This window comes from Xiphophorus hellerii, chromosome 8, assembly GCF_003331165.1.
Source record: "Xiphophorus hellerii strain 12219 chromosome 8, Xiphophorus_hellerii-4.1, whole genome shotgun sequence".
NCBI lineage: Eukaryota > Metazoa > Chordata > Actinopteri > Cyprinodontiformes > Poeciliidae > Xiphophorus > Xiphophorus hellerii.
The window spans coordinates 17,182,457-17,202,578 of NC_045679.1; the positions used below are offsets into that span (position 1 = coordinate 17,182,457).

The 20,122-nt window shown below is 36.2% G+C and overlaps 2 protein-coding genes across 3 annotated transcripts in view; one reads left to right on the forward strand and one right to left on the reverse strand.

The window, feature by feature from the left end:
* astn2 (astrotactin 2) overlaps positions 1 to 20,122 on the reverse strand; it is a 262,503-nt gene that overhangs the window by 54,133 nt on the left and 188,248 nt on the right. Inside the window, exons 14-16 of the mRNA XM_032569481.1 lie at positions 13,463 to 13,587; positions 11,811 to 11,915; positions 11,476 to 11,655 (exon numbers count right to left, since the gene is read on the reverse strand). Of these exons, the coding sequence (XP_032425372.1) occupies positions 11,476 to 11,655; positions 11,811 to 11,915; positions 13,463 to 13,587 (410 nt within the window). The remainder of the gene's footprint in view (positions 1 to 11,475; positions 11,656 to 11,810; positions 11,916 to 13,462; positions 13,588 to 20,122) is intronic.
* On the forward strand, positions 825 to 9,422 carry trim32 (tripartite motif containing 32). 2 transcript variants are annotated; one of them, XM_032569483.1, is made up of 3 exons: positions 825 to 911; positions 1,205 to 1,265; positions 2,415 to 9,422. In XM_032569483.1, the coding sequence occupies exon 3, from the start codon at positions 2,428 to 2,430 to the stop codon at positions 4,465 to 4,467; it is 2,040 nt and encodes a 679-aa protein (XP_032425374.1). In that variant the 5' UTR covers positions 825 to 911; positions 1,205 to 1,265; positions 2,415 to 2,427; the 3' UTR covers positions 4,468 to 9,422. The 2 variants fall into 2 exon arrangements, with proteins under 2 accessions (XP_032425374.1, XP_032425373.1); XM_032569482.1 differs by lacking the exon at positions 1,205 to 1,265.

The following is a 20,122-nucleotide window of genomic DNA, read 5'->3' on the forward strand; positions in this document are numbered from 1 at the left end:
TGATTTTGTATTGGGTCAAATCTGTATTTTAATAAATTTGTGTTACATGTTTTTGTCAAGATAGTCAACAAATTTCTTGAATTGTAAAATGTAGGTGTGCTGCAATGTTATGAACTACAAGTAGGCTATGTGCTTTTTGGTAGTTGTAAAAAAAGAAAAACTAAAAAAAAAAAAAAACAAACAAAAAAAAAACATCAACCCATCAAATCTTTATTTATGCAAAAACACTGATCCGTATTTAGAGGTTGTTAGGTTGGGCTTTTTTTATTTTCTTCTTCCACAAATCTTGACTTTTCACCTGATTTTTTTAGACATATTTTGTTTTAGAGTCTATCTATCTATCTATCTATCTATCTATCTATCTATCTATCTATCTATCTATCTATCTATCTATCTATCTATCTATCTATCTATCTATCTTCTACTGTGGATCTATGCTGACATCTAGTGGCTATTCTCAGTCATTACTGTTGTACCTTGACAAATAGTTTTGTATGTAATTTAACCTTTGAGCATTACTTTAATTGAAACTTATCTCTGTTAAGTTTGTCCAGCCAGATTATTAACTAAAAGTATTTTTAATTGTCATTTGCAGTTTAACATGGCCCCATTTGAAAACAGAGCTATTTGCAAAGAAGAACAAAATATCTCCACAAAACATTGCGGTATTATTTGCGTATTTAATGGCTCATGACATTGTGAAACCGCACAATAATTTTCAGTAAATGGACGCATGGCGTGAGAACCTGTTCATTAGCCAATCAAAGCAACCATCGGCCTCTGATGCAGGCGCTTTACGTAACCTACGGCTCTGCGTAGGAAGAGTCATCAGCATTGCAGCTCCAAACAGCGGCTGTAGCTCAGCGGCTACACACCCTCTTACTTCTCCTCTATCAGACGTTGGAGGAAAGGTAAAGCTAAAAAGCAAATCTACGAACAGAAGCGATATAATTACCAATTGTTTTGATGCACGTCCTGTTTCAATCAGTTCTGTATATATATTTTTAATGACGCCGTCTCGATGTGTTTACCCTTCAGTACACCGTGAACATTTGCTGTCAGATAGAGAGGCCTTTACATTCATGTTGTGTGCAAGTTAAGGGACCAGACAGTTTCTGAACTGCAATTGATACGCAGATGTTGTTGAACAAAGTGTGACATGCTCCCATATGATTGCACACATATATGACTGCATGTCTGTTAGCCCGCAGAAAACACCAGCTCAACATAGCAGTCAGCTTTTAGCAGAGGATTTATTTTCGTCGGTAAGTTTTTCTTTTCTCGTCTAAATAAGTTGAGTTCGTTTTTTCATCCTGTGCGATATACAGGGGCTACCTTACAGTTATAATAGCGACATGCTTTCGTGGCGATCAGCTGGTCACAGTTACTGAAATTACATTACACTAGTTATTAAGTAGCAGAAAGCCTTTATTTACAAATAGCGAAGGAATTAAAATATGATTGTTTTAGTACAACTTGACACGTCAGTTGAAATAATGTAAATTGTGTTTTTACAAATAAATATACATGCATTTAACAGCTTAATTTTTAGGAATTTATTTTCTAATCGAGATAATATATTGAGTTTTAGATTATGATTATTTTGGTATTATCATCCCTGTAAAACAATGCAGGGTCTTTCCGGTTTTCAATCGTCTTTGAGTGTGCCATTTTAATTGCGCCACCATTACATTTTAAACTCAGCATTCTGTTAATCTGACACTTGCATGTGAAGTAGGAGTGGGCGATAAGGTTTTAAATTTCTTCATGATATTTTGGAGTATTGTAGTGGCAATACAAATTACAATGAATGCCAATTTCTGCCACACCTTCAGTCATAAAAAAAAACCCCTCAAATGTATTACTTTCAATTTTTTTGGCCTTAGAAAATCTTTTAAGATTTCCCGTGGTAGGTGTGAGCTCTTTTAGTTAAGTCTTGCATTTAGATTTTTCCCATTCACTGCTTCTCCCTTAGGCTTTTAAAATATTAGTTTTAACATTGATTTTTATATGTTTTTGAGAAATGTAGTGACATTAATTTATTCATTGGATGGGTAGATGGACAGATGGATGGATGCATAATTCTGCTGTACACAATACTTGTGTTTTGTCATATTTAGAAATATGAACATAGCAGTGGAAAACAGTCCAAGCAAAAAACAGTAAATGCCCCAACTAACCTGTCTGTTTTGGGACTTGAAAATATCCTTCCTTAGAATTTAACATTATCATCACAATATTAGTGAATTAACTATGTCTTTATGATGACATACAGTATAACTGCTCATTCACTGTGAATCATTAGAAGTTAAACAAAAATATAGTTTCATGTAGATGTTTCTCAGTTGTAATTTAATTGACTATTTTCTGACAAAATTGGAAAATATTACAATTTGTTTTTATTTCCACTCAAGGGAAAAGACCATAATGGCAGCAGCATGCTCTTCTCTGGACCCGGACCTAATGAGGGAGGTTCTCGAATGCCCTATCTGCCTGGAGACTTACAACCAGGATAAACTCAGACCCAAACTCCTGCAGTGTGGGCACACTGTGTGTCGACTTTGTCTGGAGAAACTGTTGGCTAATACCATCAATGGTGTCCGCTGCCCCTTCTGCAGCAAGGTCTCCAGGATGAGCAGCATCTCCCAGCTGGCAGATAATCTTACAGTACTGAAAATAATAGATTGCACTTTGACCTGCAGTGCTGCTGCCACGGCGCTAATGTGCAAGTCCTGTGGCAACCGGCTACCAAGACAGTTCTGCTATGACTGCACCACAGTTCTCTGTGAGGTCTGTAAAGCGGATGGCCACCTGCATGAAGGCCATTCAGTTCAGCCGATAAAAGTGGCAGCTGAGCAGCGCCGTAAAGAACTGAGTGGTAGACTGGCTGCCCTCCGTGACGTTATGGGCAATATTCAGAAGAAAAAGACAACACTTGAAAACATTTCCAAGAGCTTGAGACAAAAGTACCGGGCGGTTCAGCAAGAGTATTCTTCGGCAGAGCTACATCTTCAGGAAGAGCTCAGCAAATCTCGAAGGACATTCACAGCCTCTTTGGGAGAAGTGGAAAAACTCAATGCACAGGTTCTTGAGGAGCAGACATATCTTCTTAACCTCGCAGAGGTAAAAGTGGTTTCACGTTGCGATTATCTGACAGTAAGGGTAAGACAGAGTGACATTGCCTTATTAAAGGACGATGGCGCAGGAAGTGATGATGAAGAGCTGGACCTCAGAAGCAGTTTACCCACACAGTTCCAGCTACAAGAGCCAACACTAGCCAGAGCAGAACACTCTAATCCCATAGAAGTGGGCTGTTTGACCACAAACACTTACACAGTCAATACAGATGATGAGAAAGGTGGGTTAGAAACAATGTTGGAGTTTAAAGCAGAGGATGCGCCCTCTGGCGCTATAGGTGGTTCTGTAATGGTTCCAGGGGATCTTTACCGTGATGTTGACATGGTTTCAGCAGTAGATGAGACAGTATGTGGTTCACCAAGTAGCTTTAAGTCAAAGTCCATGGATGCAGGTGGGGAATCTGCAGCGGCTAGTTCCAGGCCACCAGTATGCCAGTTTGTAAAGAAGATGGGCTGTAAAGGAGCGCTGCCTGGAATGTTTAATTTACCCATTAGCATTTGTGTTTCACCACAAGGTGATATACTGGTGGCCGATCGAGGGAACTGCCGTGTCCAGATTTTCAATCGTAAAGGTGTCCCGCGCGAAATCCGACGCAATGCAAGCATAGACAACTTTGTTCTGAGCTTCTTTGGTGCTGACCTGCCTAACCTTATCCCGTTATCCATAGCTGTGACTCCTCAAGGTCTGATTGGTGTTACTGACAACTACGATAATTCAGTTAAAGTCTACACCATGGATGGGCATTATGTGGCCTGCCATAAAAACCAGCTGATTAAACCCTGGGGAATTACTGCCATGCCATCAGGCCAGTTTGTGGTGTCAGACGTGGAAGGGGGGAAACTGTGGTGCCTTGCAGTGGACCGCAATGTAGGTGTAGTTAGCTATAACCGATTGTGCTCTGCTGTCCGGCCAAAGTTTGTGACATGTGATGCAGCAGGAACCGTGTACTTTACCCAAGGCCTGGCCCTGAACTTCGAAAAGCGCCAGAACGAGCCCCACTTCGAAGGAGGCTTCTCCATTGGCTCAGTGGGTACCGATGGCCAGCTGGGGAAACAGCTCAGCCACTTTTTCTCCGAAACAGAGGACTTCCGCTGCATCACTGGCATGTGTGTGGATGCCAACGGTGATTTGCTGGTCACCGATAGTGGCAGGAAAGAAATTCTTCAGTTTCCCAAAGAAGGAGGATTTAACATTCTGATCCAAGAAGGACTGACCTGTCCCGTAGGAGTGGCCACCACCCAGAAAGGACAGCTGCTAGTGCTTGATTGCTGGGACCACTGTGTCAAAGTCTTTACATACGTCCAAAGGAGGCATTCTTCAACTTCCTAGAAACACTTTTTCTCCCTGTGAACTTAAGAGATTTAGTGGGTGTGTGTGGTTGGTCGGGTTGAAGTTTGAGAAGATATAACACTATTACTTGTTTCTGTAGTGTAGCTGCAGCAAAGACTATTTCCTTTCCCAGCTTGGTTCCCAGGTGGCTTATTATATTCATCACTATAGCAAGTTGTCTAAGTAGATCATGAAAAACAAGCCATTGGTGTTTAAGCTATGAAGCACAAAGAGCCGACATTCTCTTCTATATTAGCCTTGGTGTCCCCATTCACGCATGACTGTGCGACTTACTGCAATTTGATTGAGAAAGATTTGTCAGAGGGGTAGAAAATATTTTCAGATTTACATATGAAATAAATACAACCAAGGCTGTTGGCCTGCAATGCACTTTATTATTGACTTGTCACTATGTCCCACTATTAGGTTTTAGTAGCACACTAATTATTTCTACTGAATGCAGCTGGCAGCTTTAAAATTTACTTGACCTGTCTCTAATGGCAAAAAGTAACTAGGAATCAGCTTTCATTCTGTAATATCAGGGAAAATTAAATGTTAAATATTTATTTCTTATAGAAAAGAGTATTTAACCATAAAATCATAACCTGATGTGGTGTGGAGTTAGAGGTACATCTCCAGAAATAATTGTAATATTGTGTAAAAGTTCAATATATTTTGTCATTCCTTTCAGAAATTGGAAGTCATATATTACATAGAATAATAAAGTGAAAATGCCAAGCCTTTGTTTCTTCTAGTGTCAATCATTATGACTTATAGATATAATAAAAGGGAATATTTAAAACAGAAATATCAGGCTTCTGAAAAGTGTTTACTTTGATGCACTCAATACCTGCCTGGGCCTTCTTTTGCATGGATAACTGCAGTAATGCAATGTGGCATGGAGGCAATTAGCCTGTGGCTTTGCTGAGATGTAATTAAAGCCCAGTGTGCTATGATAGCTGCCTTCAGGTCATCTGCTTTGTTGGGTCTGATGTCTAATCTTCCTCTACAACCCATTGATTCTCTGTGAGCTTCAATTTCGGCTAGATTGCTGGCACTACCCTAAGTGTGGACGTGTGCTTAGAAATGGAATCGGTTCAGGATAGCATTTGTCTGTATGTAAGTGGCTCTTGATGCACTGACTCTAGCCTCAATCCACTCTACGTGAAGCTTCCTCAATTCTTTAATGCATTTTGCTTGACAATCCTTTTAAGGCTGTGGTTCTCCTTATTGCACCTTTTCCTACCACACATTTTTCCTTTCACTTAACTTTGTACATGTACATATTTGGATACACACTCTTAGAAATGGCCTTTTTGTGACTTACCTCACTGTGAAGCGTGTCAGTGATTGTCTTCTGGACATATGTCAAATCATCATTCTTCCCCATGAATGTGTCACTCACTGACTCAGACTAAGACCATTTAGAGCCTAAGAAAAGGAAACCTTTGCAGGTGTTTTGAGTTAATCAGCTGATTAAGGTGTGACACAATGAGTTGCTAATATTTAACTCTATTACTATATTAGCATTTTTTGAAACACTAAAATTTGAGTTATTGCAAATTATTTGTAAGCCATTATCAAACTTAAAGAAATAAGGGCTTGAAATATTACTATGTGTAATAAATCTATATAATATAGGATTATCACTTTCTGAAATGAGTGACAAAAAATATAAAATATTTTCCCCAGTATTCATATTTTGTTAGATATACCTGTTTGAGATCCATTGAAATAACATTTTAGAATTTCTTTTTTTGATTTTAATTATTTTTACTTTGTAAATCATATTTATTGAATATACAATGGTGCAATCAAAGTCCATCTACCAAATTTTAGTCAATTCATAGTTTATTGCCTGGGTCAGACCTCTTCATCTCCATTTGATTCCACCAGCATAGTGCCAGTTTTCTCAAGGTTGATAGATCGGTGCGTGTAATAACCAGAGAAGAGATGTTCTTATATTCCAAATGAGCTGTGATGATTTGAGTGATGGAAACTAAAATAGGGCATACCTCTCCATGTTTCAAAATATTGAAAAAGATGTGCTAAATGCTGCCATTTCAGGCCTTTTTGAGACATTTTTATATGTACAAGTCTACTAGTAAAAACACAGACAAAAAGACTGTTTTTTTTAAAGATGCATTAAGCATGCTAGTGCAATTTGCAAAGGGTGTATGTCCATTCTAGTTGGATCACAAACAATGTAATCTTCCATTTACTAACTCAATCTCATCGCCATATTAGAATGGAAACATGCAACGCATGTGGGGAGGTTGATAATTAGAAATGCTTTCAAAAATACATGACTTGTTAGAAGACTAGAGTAATCTTGAGTGAATTTTCTTTTTGACAAGACTCTGGAAGTGTTTGGAATTTCTAGTACATGTTCATCAACTTTTAATGGTTTTTATTCTATTAGGAATGAAATAATGTTTACTGCATACAATACAGTTTTGCAGGAAGTGAACACAAAAATGAAAGGAAAACAGATGTAAATTGGTGCCACAAAACTCACATGTAACAGGCTAAGTGAGTTGTGGCACTTTTCTTTGGAGGTTTATTATTGCTTATTGACAACTTTTATTCAGTGGTATCGTATCGTCAGACATAATATACTTTTTGTTCTTGCTATTCCAGGAGAGGCACATACATCAGAGCTGGGTCAAAAGCCTCATAAGAAAGCATAAGGTCCAACCTTGAACATTCAGTATCCCAAAGGTTGTTTATGTCTTATTATGATACATCATCACAGAGATCTTTCACTTGGTAAAAAATCAAATATAAAAGGCAGTCATTTCTATTTATCACGACTATCTGAAGTGCTTCACTGTCAAGTACCTTTTTGTGAGAATTCTAACAGGAAAGAAATTCTTCCTATATTTGAAGCCAATGTCAAGTTAATAATAAACTTGTAGAGTACTTTTTAAAAAGTAACAATTTAATATTTGTTTTTGCTTTTTATTTTTTTGTGTGAAATTGGCAGTGGAATGAATCAAAGTTTCAATAAAGCTTGAAGAAGCCAGAGTTGCATCTGTGAAGGAAATCATTAAATCTTGATTATCATCCCAACAAAAATTGTCATAAAGCCTTGAGAGCAATATAATTAGCAATACGGGTGATTTATGCACTCAGTTGTTCTTTGAGGCATTACCCAGCACAGTTGTAGTGTTACCATATCATAGGCAATGAATATGGAAAGTCCTCATGCCTAAGATTTTGTTCTTCCCATGTAAAATACCCAAACCTGGGTTCATGTTTGTGATTTGTCCTGTGCTCATCTTTTAAAAAATATATATTATTAATATTTACATGCATATATCCATAACTGCTTACAGAGCTGATGAGTAACACTGTGACATCACTTAGTATGATCTCAGTTGTTTTGGCTTGTTGAGTAAAAGCAAAAATTACCCTTCACAAGCTGGAACTGCAACTTAGTAAAGCCTGAGCTTTACTTCAGATGCAGAGGACCATTTCATTGTGGCTATATGAGCCAATCCACAGACACAGTCAAGATCATAGCTGAGAGCAATATAAAGAGTACCAAAGAAAAGATGAGTAGAAGTACAACAAAACAAATGGTTTTTCACTTTTCCCTTCTGTAAAGAACCATTTCCCTTACGCCATTGTGCATTGTACATTAACTATTAACTACTCACAATTTTTGGCAATAAAATTAAACACATTGAAGCCAACTACACATCTTTAATCAAAGTTTTTAGTTTCCTATAACTATGGAACGCTCTGAGTTTAGGCATGGTCTCATGAGAGAGCCATGCTGTATGATAATCTTGAGTAAAAATATCAAATTCACAATATTTACACAAGTATTACAAAACAAAAATGTATAACATGATAGTTATTCTAAACAGCAAAACAGAACATATTCATAATACTGCTAAAATATTATTTTGAATATAATTATGTTCATCAATTATAGTGATTAAATGTAAGAGTAGAATAACGTCCTATAAAGTTAGCAGTAGTTTACCACCCTGAAATACACCAAGTTAATATTAACTGGTTCTGCTGTTTCATTGTTTGCAAATTTGTTATAAAATGACATCTTGAAAAAAGGACAGGTGCTGATTTAGTGTCTATGACACACTTCTTTTTTTAAGACACCAAATATTTCCAAATTGGTGATGCGTTTTCTCTTTTTTTAAATGAAGGGAAAATATAGGAGGCTTCAGTCAACAAGCTGGCCTGAAGTTTAAAGTGAAAATGTAGGCAATTTTCCTTACACCCCGACAATAGTCACTATGGTTGGTTGATTCCTTAGATTCCATGTATACTCTCAATACTCTGTTTATTATTCCCTGACTTCTGTATATTTGTCTTTCTCAATACAGATTTGCTCATTAGAGCATTATCTATAATTACCTAAAAGTTTATGTTCCCAAGACAACCTTTACTCTGCATATTTATCCCCATCTATTGTAAGGAGCATCAAACATGCATAGCAGATAATATGACTGGTAAAAAATAAAACTAAAGACAAGCTAGGTTAGAGTATAAATTCAAGTTTGCCATATGCATTTTTTTTCGTGTTGTTACATCTTTGTCCATCTTTTTATTTTCATGCAAATCCATCTCTGTACTAAATACATTTTGATCTAATATTCTTATCAACTGCATATTGTTCTTACCATAAAAAAGCTCTTAGTGATCACTTGAAGTAGTAACAAAATAACCAAGAATAACAGTTACAGAAAAAAGCTTCAAATGTTTGAAAAGTTAAGTGTCCTTGTTTCAGTGTGGTGAGTTGTTGAGTGTCTCACATCCTCTAAATATGTCCTTTATTACAGATGCAGAGTTGTTAATTCATATTGTTATACAACATTTTGTTTACAGTGAATCAAACTCCCATGTTGTTCATTGGTGCAGTCAAAATCATGTTTGTATTGTTGATAATCCTGAGTGCAATAAACATTGTCAACCAGTAAACTAAATTATCTGCAGTAGTTTTTCTTATGCTACGTTTAGAACATTTGATTTTAGAATATGAGCTTGTACTATTCATTTTAAAAGTATTTATATACCTGTCAGGTTTTAATTCAAAATGATTTCAACCAACAAGTTTGTTTCTAACAAATTACACAGGACTCCTAAAATATAACATAATAAACAATGTGTGTAGTTTCTGAAGAAACTGTTTTTATCTACATTCTTAAAAGAAAGTTTGTACAAAAGTTACAAAGGTTTTTACCCTTCTTAATAATTATGGGAAACATCTTTAGTAATTAGAGCCATCATACATTTGCTGACTAAAATTTGTATATTTTCACTGACATTTTGATGGTTTTTGGTGATGAGCTCCTAGTCTGAGGCTGGAAAGCATCCTTACCATCACCCTAATCTGTAGCTTTCTTTACAGATTCTCTATTCAATTCAAGTGTGAATTTTAACTGCCTATCCAAAAATGAATAATTCTAGTGATAAGAAACCATTTGTAAACTACAATTGATTAAAATCTGCCAAGGGTATAGGTAATTTGGTGCTTAGCTGTACACTTGTGGTTTTAATCCTTTTTTACGGGGTCAATGATTTATATTTTATTACTTATTAATTCATAATGCAAGAGTGTTTCTAAAGTATTTTTATACTGTTGTCATTTTATTTACAAGTCTGAATACTTATTTGTTTTGGTCCTAACAAGTAATGGTTATATAAACATTTAAAATCCAGGTTTTGTCTGAGACAAAGTAAAGTAAATCTTTCCCATTGATTTATCTGTACAGCACATTGGTAATCCAGGAAAAAAAATATCCATCCAAATATTTTGAACACATGTCCTTTTTCTTATTCATGGCCCAGCTAATTACAAACTACCAATGGGTTTCGCCCTGGATAGGTAGCTAATCCATCACAGGGTCATCTTTTTCATGACTCAATGTTTTCCTTCACCATTTGTCCAACAAATAGAAAATGAAATGAACAATTCATGGGTAAACAAGAATAACTGGAATGAAAAGTACTATTTTGTTTCACAAAAAAACAAGAACTACTCGTGCTCTTCTATCTTGTTAATTCCATCAAATATAATTTGACTCACCCTTCTTACTTTCTTGCACACTTTACACAGACTGAGGATATTGATTCAACCTTAATAAAACATATTCATCCTGCATACATCTTTCTACAAACATTTTCTTCACTTAGAATAAGGAAACATGGTCAAAACAGGGGTCAATGTTAACAAAAGAGATTCCATTCAACACATTTTTTTTTCTTTTGGTCATGCTCGCACTTTCCACCACAGGTTTGTCTAGCACACAAACAAACATTAATGCCTGTATTCACTTTAAAACCTTATTTATACCCTCTGTCACATTGTTGCACATTTTCCTTGCATTTGTTTCTGTAACATGCAAAGACATAGTGGTTCTAAATAATTAAGATTTCACCACTTTTGATGCATCTGATTCTGTAACCTGTTAACTTTATCAGTCTGGCAAGTTTTGTGGACATTATAAAACATTTTGTGGCAAGAGGATTGTAATTGACTAAACATGAGAACGCACTCTCTCTAATTTAAGCAAGTGCTACTCAGTTTTAACATCAATGATCCATCAAAACTTTACCTGACTTTGTGGCAAGCTATGCAGAAGCTCTGTCTGCACAGATAAAATTTCATTAACCTGAGCATGAAGGAAGGTTTTGATTAGCTGTATTAAAAATCATTTGACCACTTGGTGGCATGCAGAACATTGAACCTCAGTCTGCATATGGTCAGGTAATTATTAAGTATGAGGGGGGAAGTAACATAGGAGCAAATTGCATCCTCCATCCCAGTACACACACTGTACGAGGCAAGGGGTTATATCTTTTCTTGATACAAGATGTGCTTCATTTCTTCATATTCAGACACACTTAAACTAGTTTCTTAGATAAGTCAACACACATGGCAGCTTAAAGAACATGGAACAGTAGGTCTACATCCATGCTTTTGCAAATTAGGCCTAAGGATACTTGGCCTTTCTCTAACTCGGTCAGTTTACTCACCTTTCTGGTACTGCAGCCAAAGCTGCTGCTGGGACTTCTTGCTGGGAAAGTAGATGCTGCAGCTGAGCTCGGAGCCATAAAGGGCCTCTGACACATAATGGCTGCCGTACTGCTGGAGAAAAGCAAGGAGCTCCTCGCGTGTGCTCTCACCTGAAAGCGTCTTGAGCACCTTAGAAAATTCTACCAAATAAATAAAGACATAGAACAAAAGTAAATAGATTTTCACATTGCCCAGATTAAAACCAGAGGTATCACATTTATTTAGGCGTTGACTGATTTTCATATCTGTGATGTGATAAACGATGAAATCCAAATTACATTTTTCAGTCACTGACCTGTGGATAAGGTTATCGAGCTGAGTTTGACTTTGTAAAGATTACTGCGCACCCTCCACTGTTGAACCATGGGATAGCCTACCGCTTCACTGAACTGGGCATTGCCTGACGAAGAAAGAAAACGGGAAGGAGACAGAACTGAAGACAAAAGAGCACATACCACAAACACTAGAATTTTAAACAAATTACTGGGTCGGACTTATAAAGAGAGGCAGAAGTTTATGATAAATGAAAACCTAAATAAAATCCATTGTTTTATTTTCATCATTACAGGCTTATTGCACAGCCATTACAACCCAATATTGCCTTAACATCATTTATCATCAGAGCCCACAACCCAGCTGCTCCTGGATCAATGGTGATATATGGTGCAGCTTGAACTCCAATTGGATTGCTGCCATTAGAATCGAGCAATCTTGGCTTTCAGCGCAATTCAATTACCTAACTTTCACACCGGTTTAGAAGTAAAGCTACAAAAGTGAAGAGCAAGGGAAAATAAATAAAGAAACTGCTTACAGGAATCTTGACCTTTTGCCTCTCTGAAGCGATTTACACATGAGACATTCGCGCACTGGGAAGAAAAGGGCAATTTACTTTGTGTACGCATGCGTCCAATTGTGGTGAAAGCGGATCCCCAGTAAAAGATTTTAGAGATCGGCATGGCCCAGATGCCAATTTAGCTAATGGATAGATTAGGGAGCAAAGGTGCAGGTGGAGGTCTGAGACAATTTCTGATTGACTCTATCCAAAAAATACAATGACACAACAGGATAAAATTATAGATCAGGTGTCGGATTTTGCAAATGCTCATTATCTATAACATAGATAATATATATATATATTATCTATATATGTATATTTTCTTATTCTGAACAAATAGCAACAACTATGAAAGGTGACATTATTTCCAAAAGGCCTGGAACCAAATGGTATATTTCTTAAATAGTCTGCACTATTATTTTGAAACTAAAGTCACAGAATCACAGAAAAGGTAAAAACAGCTGCTGAATTTCACATTTTGATATATATATATATATATATATATATATATATATATATATATATATATATATATATATATATTTGAAATAAATCTTCATAACGAAAATATTTTACATAGAGAACTTCTTGCCCTTAATTTCAGTTTAATCCCTGCTTTTGAAGTGGTAAGATGTACCAATTCTTAACTGTACTAAAATCAGTACTACAATGAAAACTTAATATGCTTCCCAGAGTTTAAAGAATACATGCAATTTTAAAGAATTTCTTTTTTATTTCTTGAGAACAAATAGACACATTTTATTTTTTATTCTCTCAAAATGTTTCAGCTATAGCTATTTGTTAAACCTATCATCACATTTGAGTTTCTGTTTACAAATCACTACAAACATTTTTTTGTAGCGCTTTTACACAAATTTTAAATTCTAAAAACGACATGTTGCTATAAGTCTTGAGCTGTTACTGGTTTGTTTTGCAGGTAAAATAAATTTCAGGTACACATTGACCCAGTACTTCCAGTGACTTGACATTTATACAGGCCAAAAATTATGTCTAGATTACATGAATCCAATGGCTTTATTATTCATGAAGTATGTATCAAAAATATGGATAAAATGAACAAATTCCTCAAAACTCCTTGAATCCCCTTTTACCTGATAGAAGCTGCAGGTTGGGTAATGGCTCTGACAAGATTCCCCGACACTGTTCCTCGACTGGCAAGGGGATGACCATGAGACCATCGGCTAGCTGTGGAAAGTCCTTAATATAGTTGTTGTCACTAAGATAAAAAAAGAAAGAATTTTATTTCTAAAGGGATCCTTATGCAATATATGATGTATTGACGTGCTCTATACTGTACGTCAATACATGCAGTATATTGACTGCATGTATACAGTCAATATACTGAAAAATGCTAGTTGAGCATTATTCAGAAATTCTTTTAGTGAACATGAAGCTCTCAGGTTGTTTGTCCTGCTACCTTATAGTTTAGCAAATAGATATTTTTTCTTGAACTAAAGGATTTGTAAGTCATGTCAAAAAGATTCTCATTGCATTATGGAAGCATGGTAAGCAGAAGCACCCATTCCTCTAATCCATTTTTATGAGACCGAGTCTTATAAAAGGAGCAGAGGTTTTAGTCCTTGTGTCACATAAACTCTGGGTTTTCACTACTTCCCGATATCAACTTTCATCCAGTTTTTTCCTGTCGCTTCCCCTTTACTTGCTCTAACCACAAAGCCTTCTAGAAGCAATCACAGCCGCATGGTTAGATTTGAGGGTTACAAGGGCAATGGATAAGAGGAAAGAGCGAGAGGAGAGGTGCTGTAAAAAGATTACCGTGGCTTAGGCTCACAGAAAACATATTGATTGCTAACTAAATCAGCCGGCTTCAGGCTCAAAGAACCTTTAGAAGGCGCGTGGACCCAGATGATTTGTAGCTATATGGATTTTCAAGCCTAGATGTGGCCTGTCCTTGACATGCTGGACAAGTAAATTAAGTCCAATGTTAGGTCTATGTAAACGAAACGTATATATATATATATATATATATATATATATATATATATATATATATATATATATATATATAATGAGATCATTTATATTGCTATTTTCACCCTGTGGTTTGTACTATAAAGTACCTATTTTTCATTTAGCTTAACCAATTTTGATTATTTTTTCTTCAAAATCGCTGGATTTTCGCATTTTCCCATTCAAATCCTCAGAAGCGAAGCAGGAGGCGCTCATGATCCCAGACATTTTGACTCCACAACTGCAGCGTAAGAGACAGTAACAGCGAGCTAGCCATATAGTTGCTGCACTGATAGCCTACAGAGAGCGAGCAAGAAGTGGTTTTGAGTTGTACTTTAACGGTTTCTCCTTTTGCTGTGGAGCACAGCACGAAATTAATAATATAACGGAATTATTCTACGGCGGCAGCGCGGCTATGAATGACGTGTAGAAGAATAGTCTTTGCCCTCCAGCGTGCGTTGTCCGCATGCGCGAAATTTCCTTTTGTAAACAATAACATGCACGGGGTCTATATTTGTAAATCTGATTATGATTAAGTCAGTGCCTCAATAGTTAGAACCTCACTGCACGTCATTGATATATATATATATATATATATATATATATATATATATATATATATATATATATATGTAGAATGTACGCCTCGTTATAGATTCACGGATACGAAGGTGAGTTTTACTTTATGACTAACATTAACTTTAGCTTATGCTAGTAGGCAATGTTCTCTTTTTTGTTTAGATATTTAAGTATCTAAACATTTTAATCCATTCTAACGGACAATGTTTTTACCTTATTTCGTACTTATTTTCAAGTATGTGTGTTTATTGTCGTTAGTCAAACACAGACCAAGTAACGGGGGAGATTACGGTTCGGGCTTTTTGCTTCTGAACCATGAGGAAGCACAAAAAGCCCCATAGCTTAACAGTAGAGCAGCTCTGGTGTCAAGAGTTTGAGTTCAGCTGACTGTTCAGGTTCAAAGTTGTTGTGCCACCGTGTTCTTTAAGGTCTCCGTGTTATTTTGTTTTATTACTTTTGCATGCTTCTTGTGAAGAGCTCAAACAGGACGGTGTTTACAGCAGTGTGTACAGTCGGATCAGTTGCTCGGCTGTCTGGCTCTGGTCTACTCACTCGTTCCCATACTCTTGCTCTTTCAGGCTGAATACAGAAGTGATTCCATGAAAACGACACAGGGACGGCTCCTTTATTTACCATCCATCTCCCTCCGATAGTTTTAGGATGAAGAAGCTGATACGGAGTGAAGTGAAGGCTGAAGTTTTAGCCTCCGGCGTTAGCTTTAACTGGTAGTGACACATATTTACAAGCCACCGTCTTCTTAATTCAGGATCGTTTGGAAATCCATGAAAACTAAAAGCCCTTTATATTAGGAAGACAACAATGTTCATAGTATTGGTTTATTTGCCTCTGAAATGCGACTTTATCTTTTCTAGCTGTCATGGTAACTCAAAGCGGAAACAAGAAAGCTGCATTTCGCTCATGCGGATGTGACGTCAGTGCGTGCAACGAGCCCATTAGGTTTCTAGCAAGTTTAGAGTGCAACTGGGAATTTATGATGCTACTGACTGGTAGCTGTATGCCAAATTAAATTCCATCTCCTGATGTAATGTGTCTATGAACCAATCAATCCAAAATAGTGTGAGGCATCATTCAAAAGAGAAGCAATTTCAAACAACTATTTAGGATTTTCAGCCAGTGGCTAACATGTATTGGAGAGGGTGCTACTATATTTAATGTGACAAGATTTACTTGATTTTAACGTAACAGACACACAAACCTTTTGTAAGTGTTGAGCCATTAACACCGACACACAGTGAGTAATATCAGCATACTCCACACTAACTTTTCTTTCTGTGCCTTTACGTATCTGGTGTTATTCTCGTGTTCAATAGAAATGAACACATTTCATTTGGTGTGAATTGCATACGAGTAGCCCAATTAGAAGTACACTTATAACTCTATAAACTATCCAGAAAATATGTAGCTGAAATTCTTACCGAATATTGCTAGAATGCTAGTTCACTTTAAGCCATAATTTTGAGAGTCTTTTCTATCTTCTCCTTTTTTTGAAATGTCTTCAACACTCTTTGTAAGCATTAGCATCACAGCTGCATTTGGGTCTGGGCATTAAGGGCAGTGAATTTCCATTCAACAGGCCAAATAAATTAAGGGCATGCAGAATTTGCATGCATGTCACTTGAAATTTAATAGCCTTCAAAATATTGCACTCAAGCAGTCATTCGTGATTAGAATATTGAACACATTGACAAACACATTCAGTATATCGTGCAGCTCTCTAGCCTGATGAAGAAAAATGTTGATGTGTTCAGTACTTATTTTCCCTGCTATTGTGTCAATATAAAACCTTTCTGCCACTTTAATAATGAGTATGCATTATAAAAATAAAAATGAAGATAGCTTGAGTAATTTGTAACAAAAATATTATTTTTCTCTTTTTAGTGTCTTTTTTCATTTTTTGTTCTCCATTTGTTGAAGATAAATATTGTTTTTTTAGTCTGTCAAATAAATAAATGAAACACATACAGTACATATGTTTTTTTGCATGCAAGTGTTGGCACTGGACACCATGCCTCCCAAATTATTGAGGCAAACACTAGAAAACACTTTGTCATTGTATCATTCTTACTTTTTTCATTGCATTTTCTCCAGCTATACTGGTTCATTGTGAGCACTGATATAGCACATCTCACTGCTACAGCAAGAAACACCTTCAGTCTCACATCCATTTTTTGTTTATCACAGCCGGACGTCAACTTCAATATTTCTACCTGCAGACAGACTGTGACAATTGTTTGCTCTGTGCTCAGCCTCAAACCCAGCAGTGAACCTTTCTGGATTTTCTCTGTTGCCTACAGCCCTACTATCCTTCAGCTACACTTTCCTCAAATCGGTTGAAAGTGTTAAAAAAAAAAAAAAAAAACTCCCCAGAACCCGTTATGATAGATGAGCATGGCTTTTTCTGCCTCAGTTTGTATCATTTTGAGTCTGTGTATCTCAGTTTAAGACATAAGATGCATCTGTAAGTAATTTTGTTGCAGATGCTGTTCGCCTGTCGACACGTTTACGCTTAAACCACAATGTTAAATGAATATTAAATGGATGGTTATATTAAAGCTAACAGTATGACTGCAGATCAATATCATTGATAAACATGCTTAAGGAAGAATAAGAATACGATAGGATGCCTTTTTTCTTCACTCAGAAGTTTCCTTTGTGGTAAGAGACAAACTTAAATGAATACTTGCTAATTCCCAGAGGAAAAGAGAATTGAATTAAAATACTAGTCATTGGTGCCAAACTTACAAAGGCTATCAAAGTTTCTGTTCCGCCTCGGCTGGTAATTGAGCATGTGCAGCCTTTTCAGGTCAAAGCTTTAGAAGACTCTTTTACTCCTATTTAGCAGTTTTACAACATATTTTGAAAGACAACATTAGTTTTCACATTCATGTATAAATATATACAGTATATATTTATAGAGACACAAAGTGAGAGAGATGGATGAATGGATGGATGGATGGATGGATGGATGAATGGATGAATGGATAGGTAAGTTATATTATTTAAGGGATGCATTAAAAAAATTTCTGAATTTAAGATGACAAGAAACAAATTATTACTAAAAACAAAAAGTCATTCTGATAGTATGAAAAATGAATTATTTGCAAAACTGTCTAATTTATGAAAGGGCTGAGGTTGAGAAAGGTGAAACCAGACTTTTAATTACTAGGATGCAATTTAAGTTACTAACACGTAATCACTAAAGATTAATTATGGTATAAATTGGTAGTCAGTTTTAAACTAAAGTCAAGATTCATGTTGCCTGAACTCTGGAATGTGATAATCAATAAATGCTTGACTTTACAGTGGAGAAGGGGGCAAGCGCAATCATAAAGGTAACCACCAGAGGCTGCTCTGTCTCCGTGTCAAAAAAGACACAATTGACTTTACCCAAAGCATTTATAAGTGTTTAACATTGCTGCACTTTTGTAGACTTGAAAAGACTGGAATCAAAAAAAGAAAAAGGAAAAAGAAACAGCACATATTATAGATAGATTGCACTATTGCTAAACAAGCTGTGTTCATTGTTGTGGGAGTTCTTTGGAGGAAAATGCAGGATTCTGTGGGGTAGGCAGGCAAAACGCTGAATCACACAGGCAGCTGTTTTCAGAATGTTTCATCTGGGATTTATTGGAGCTTTTAAACATATTTCTCTTCTCAGACACCAGAAGAAAAAGCATCCAACCTGAATGGGGGCTGAAAAGTCTAGGCATGACAGAGCAATGATCAGTTTTACCTCAGAGAGGGGCAGACAGTGAAGCAAAAGCTAAGGATGAGACTGTTAACAGTCTCTCACACTGAGCAATCATAGGGTAGTAAACCCCTGGTAGCATTGTCGGATTAGAACTAACAGCAGTGCTTTGAACTGTATGTGAGCAGCCACTGGGTGCCAGTACAGTGCACAAAGGAGGTGGGCTTTTTGAAGCTGAAGATAAAAATTGCTGCAGCATACTGGGTAAGCTGAAAAGGTGTCAGAGTGGATAAAAGACAGCTGGGAAGGAGGAAGGAAATACCGCTGTGTGATGTATCGAAAAAGTTATTTCGTTTGACAAAAGTAATGCCAATCTTTTAGTATCAAGAAGATTTTTTTCTAGGAACAGTCTGAAGTTCTATATCTTTCTGACATTTAATAAAAAATAAAGCCACCAATTAAAATACACAAAAGCAACTCTTAAAAACAATCCAACTTCCTGATGCAACTTTCATTTAAATGTTTTTAGGAATCAGTGTTGCTGAAATGAGCTACACACAAAGACAACAATTTTCAGATAAATTCTCCTTCATAAAGTGATTTTCTTGTCTAGAATACCTCTGGTATTGTTAAGTGTAGTTTTTATTTTGTACTTTTTTCATGTTTCTCTGAACTCATGAGAGTTCCTATAAAAACTGCATTTTTTGGGATTTTTTTATCCTCCTTATTGGTTTTACAAATCAATACCAAAAATAATTACAAAAGAAAAACCTTTTAATGTTTTTTTATTTACCTATCACCTATGAGTGGTGATTACTGCCAGTTACTACAATCACGTGGATTGGCTGTTAATTCTTCAATTTAGCTTCAAATGCTACTGGCCTTAAGATCTGACAAAAAGGACAAACATACTTAATTTTTCTAAAAAAAAAAACACACACACAAAAAAAAAACGTTCAGGCCCAATGCAGCACAGTCAAAAAGACAACTGAAAACCCTGTTTTCAGTAATACAATATTTAACTGATTGAAAACTGTAAGACTGTAACTGTAAGACTCAACAAGCACGCTTAATATATACATAATACATAAAGTCAAATATGTCTCACAGCATTGCCAAAATACAAAAAGAAAACATGCAAAGTCAAATACACATTGCCTGCCGTCAAGTAAAATGACAACAGTTAGCTACAAAACAGTGTTGACTTTCACATTCAATGTAAACTCAAGTGTATGAAAACTGAGAAATTACACAATGTCACTTCAAAAAAAAAAGAAAAAAAAAATAGGGCACAATGGAAATTTTTGTGCAAATACTGGGTGAAATAGCAGCAGTGTCCTGAAAGGTATTTTTCTGTATGACTATTAGTTTCTCCTACTGCTGAGGATGAATTCAGACTGATTTTCCTCTACAACATTGCTTCAGCTCTAAGAGGTTTTTGATAGGTTTCTGCACACTTTTTAATCAACTTCAGTGCAAGTGACTGGAACTC

Excerpts from the sequence above, each read along its gene's own strand:
- trim32 (XM_032569483.1), top strand. The coding sequence starts at position 2,428 with ATGGCAGCAGCATGCTCTTCTCTGGACCCGGACCTAATGAGGGAGGTT.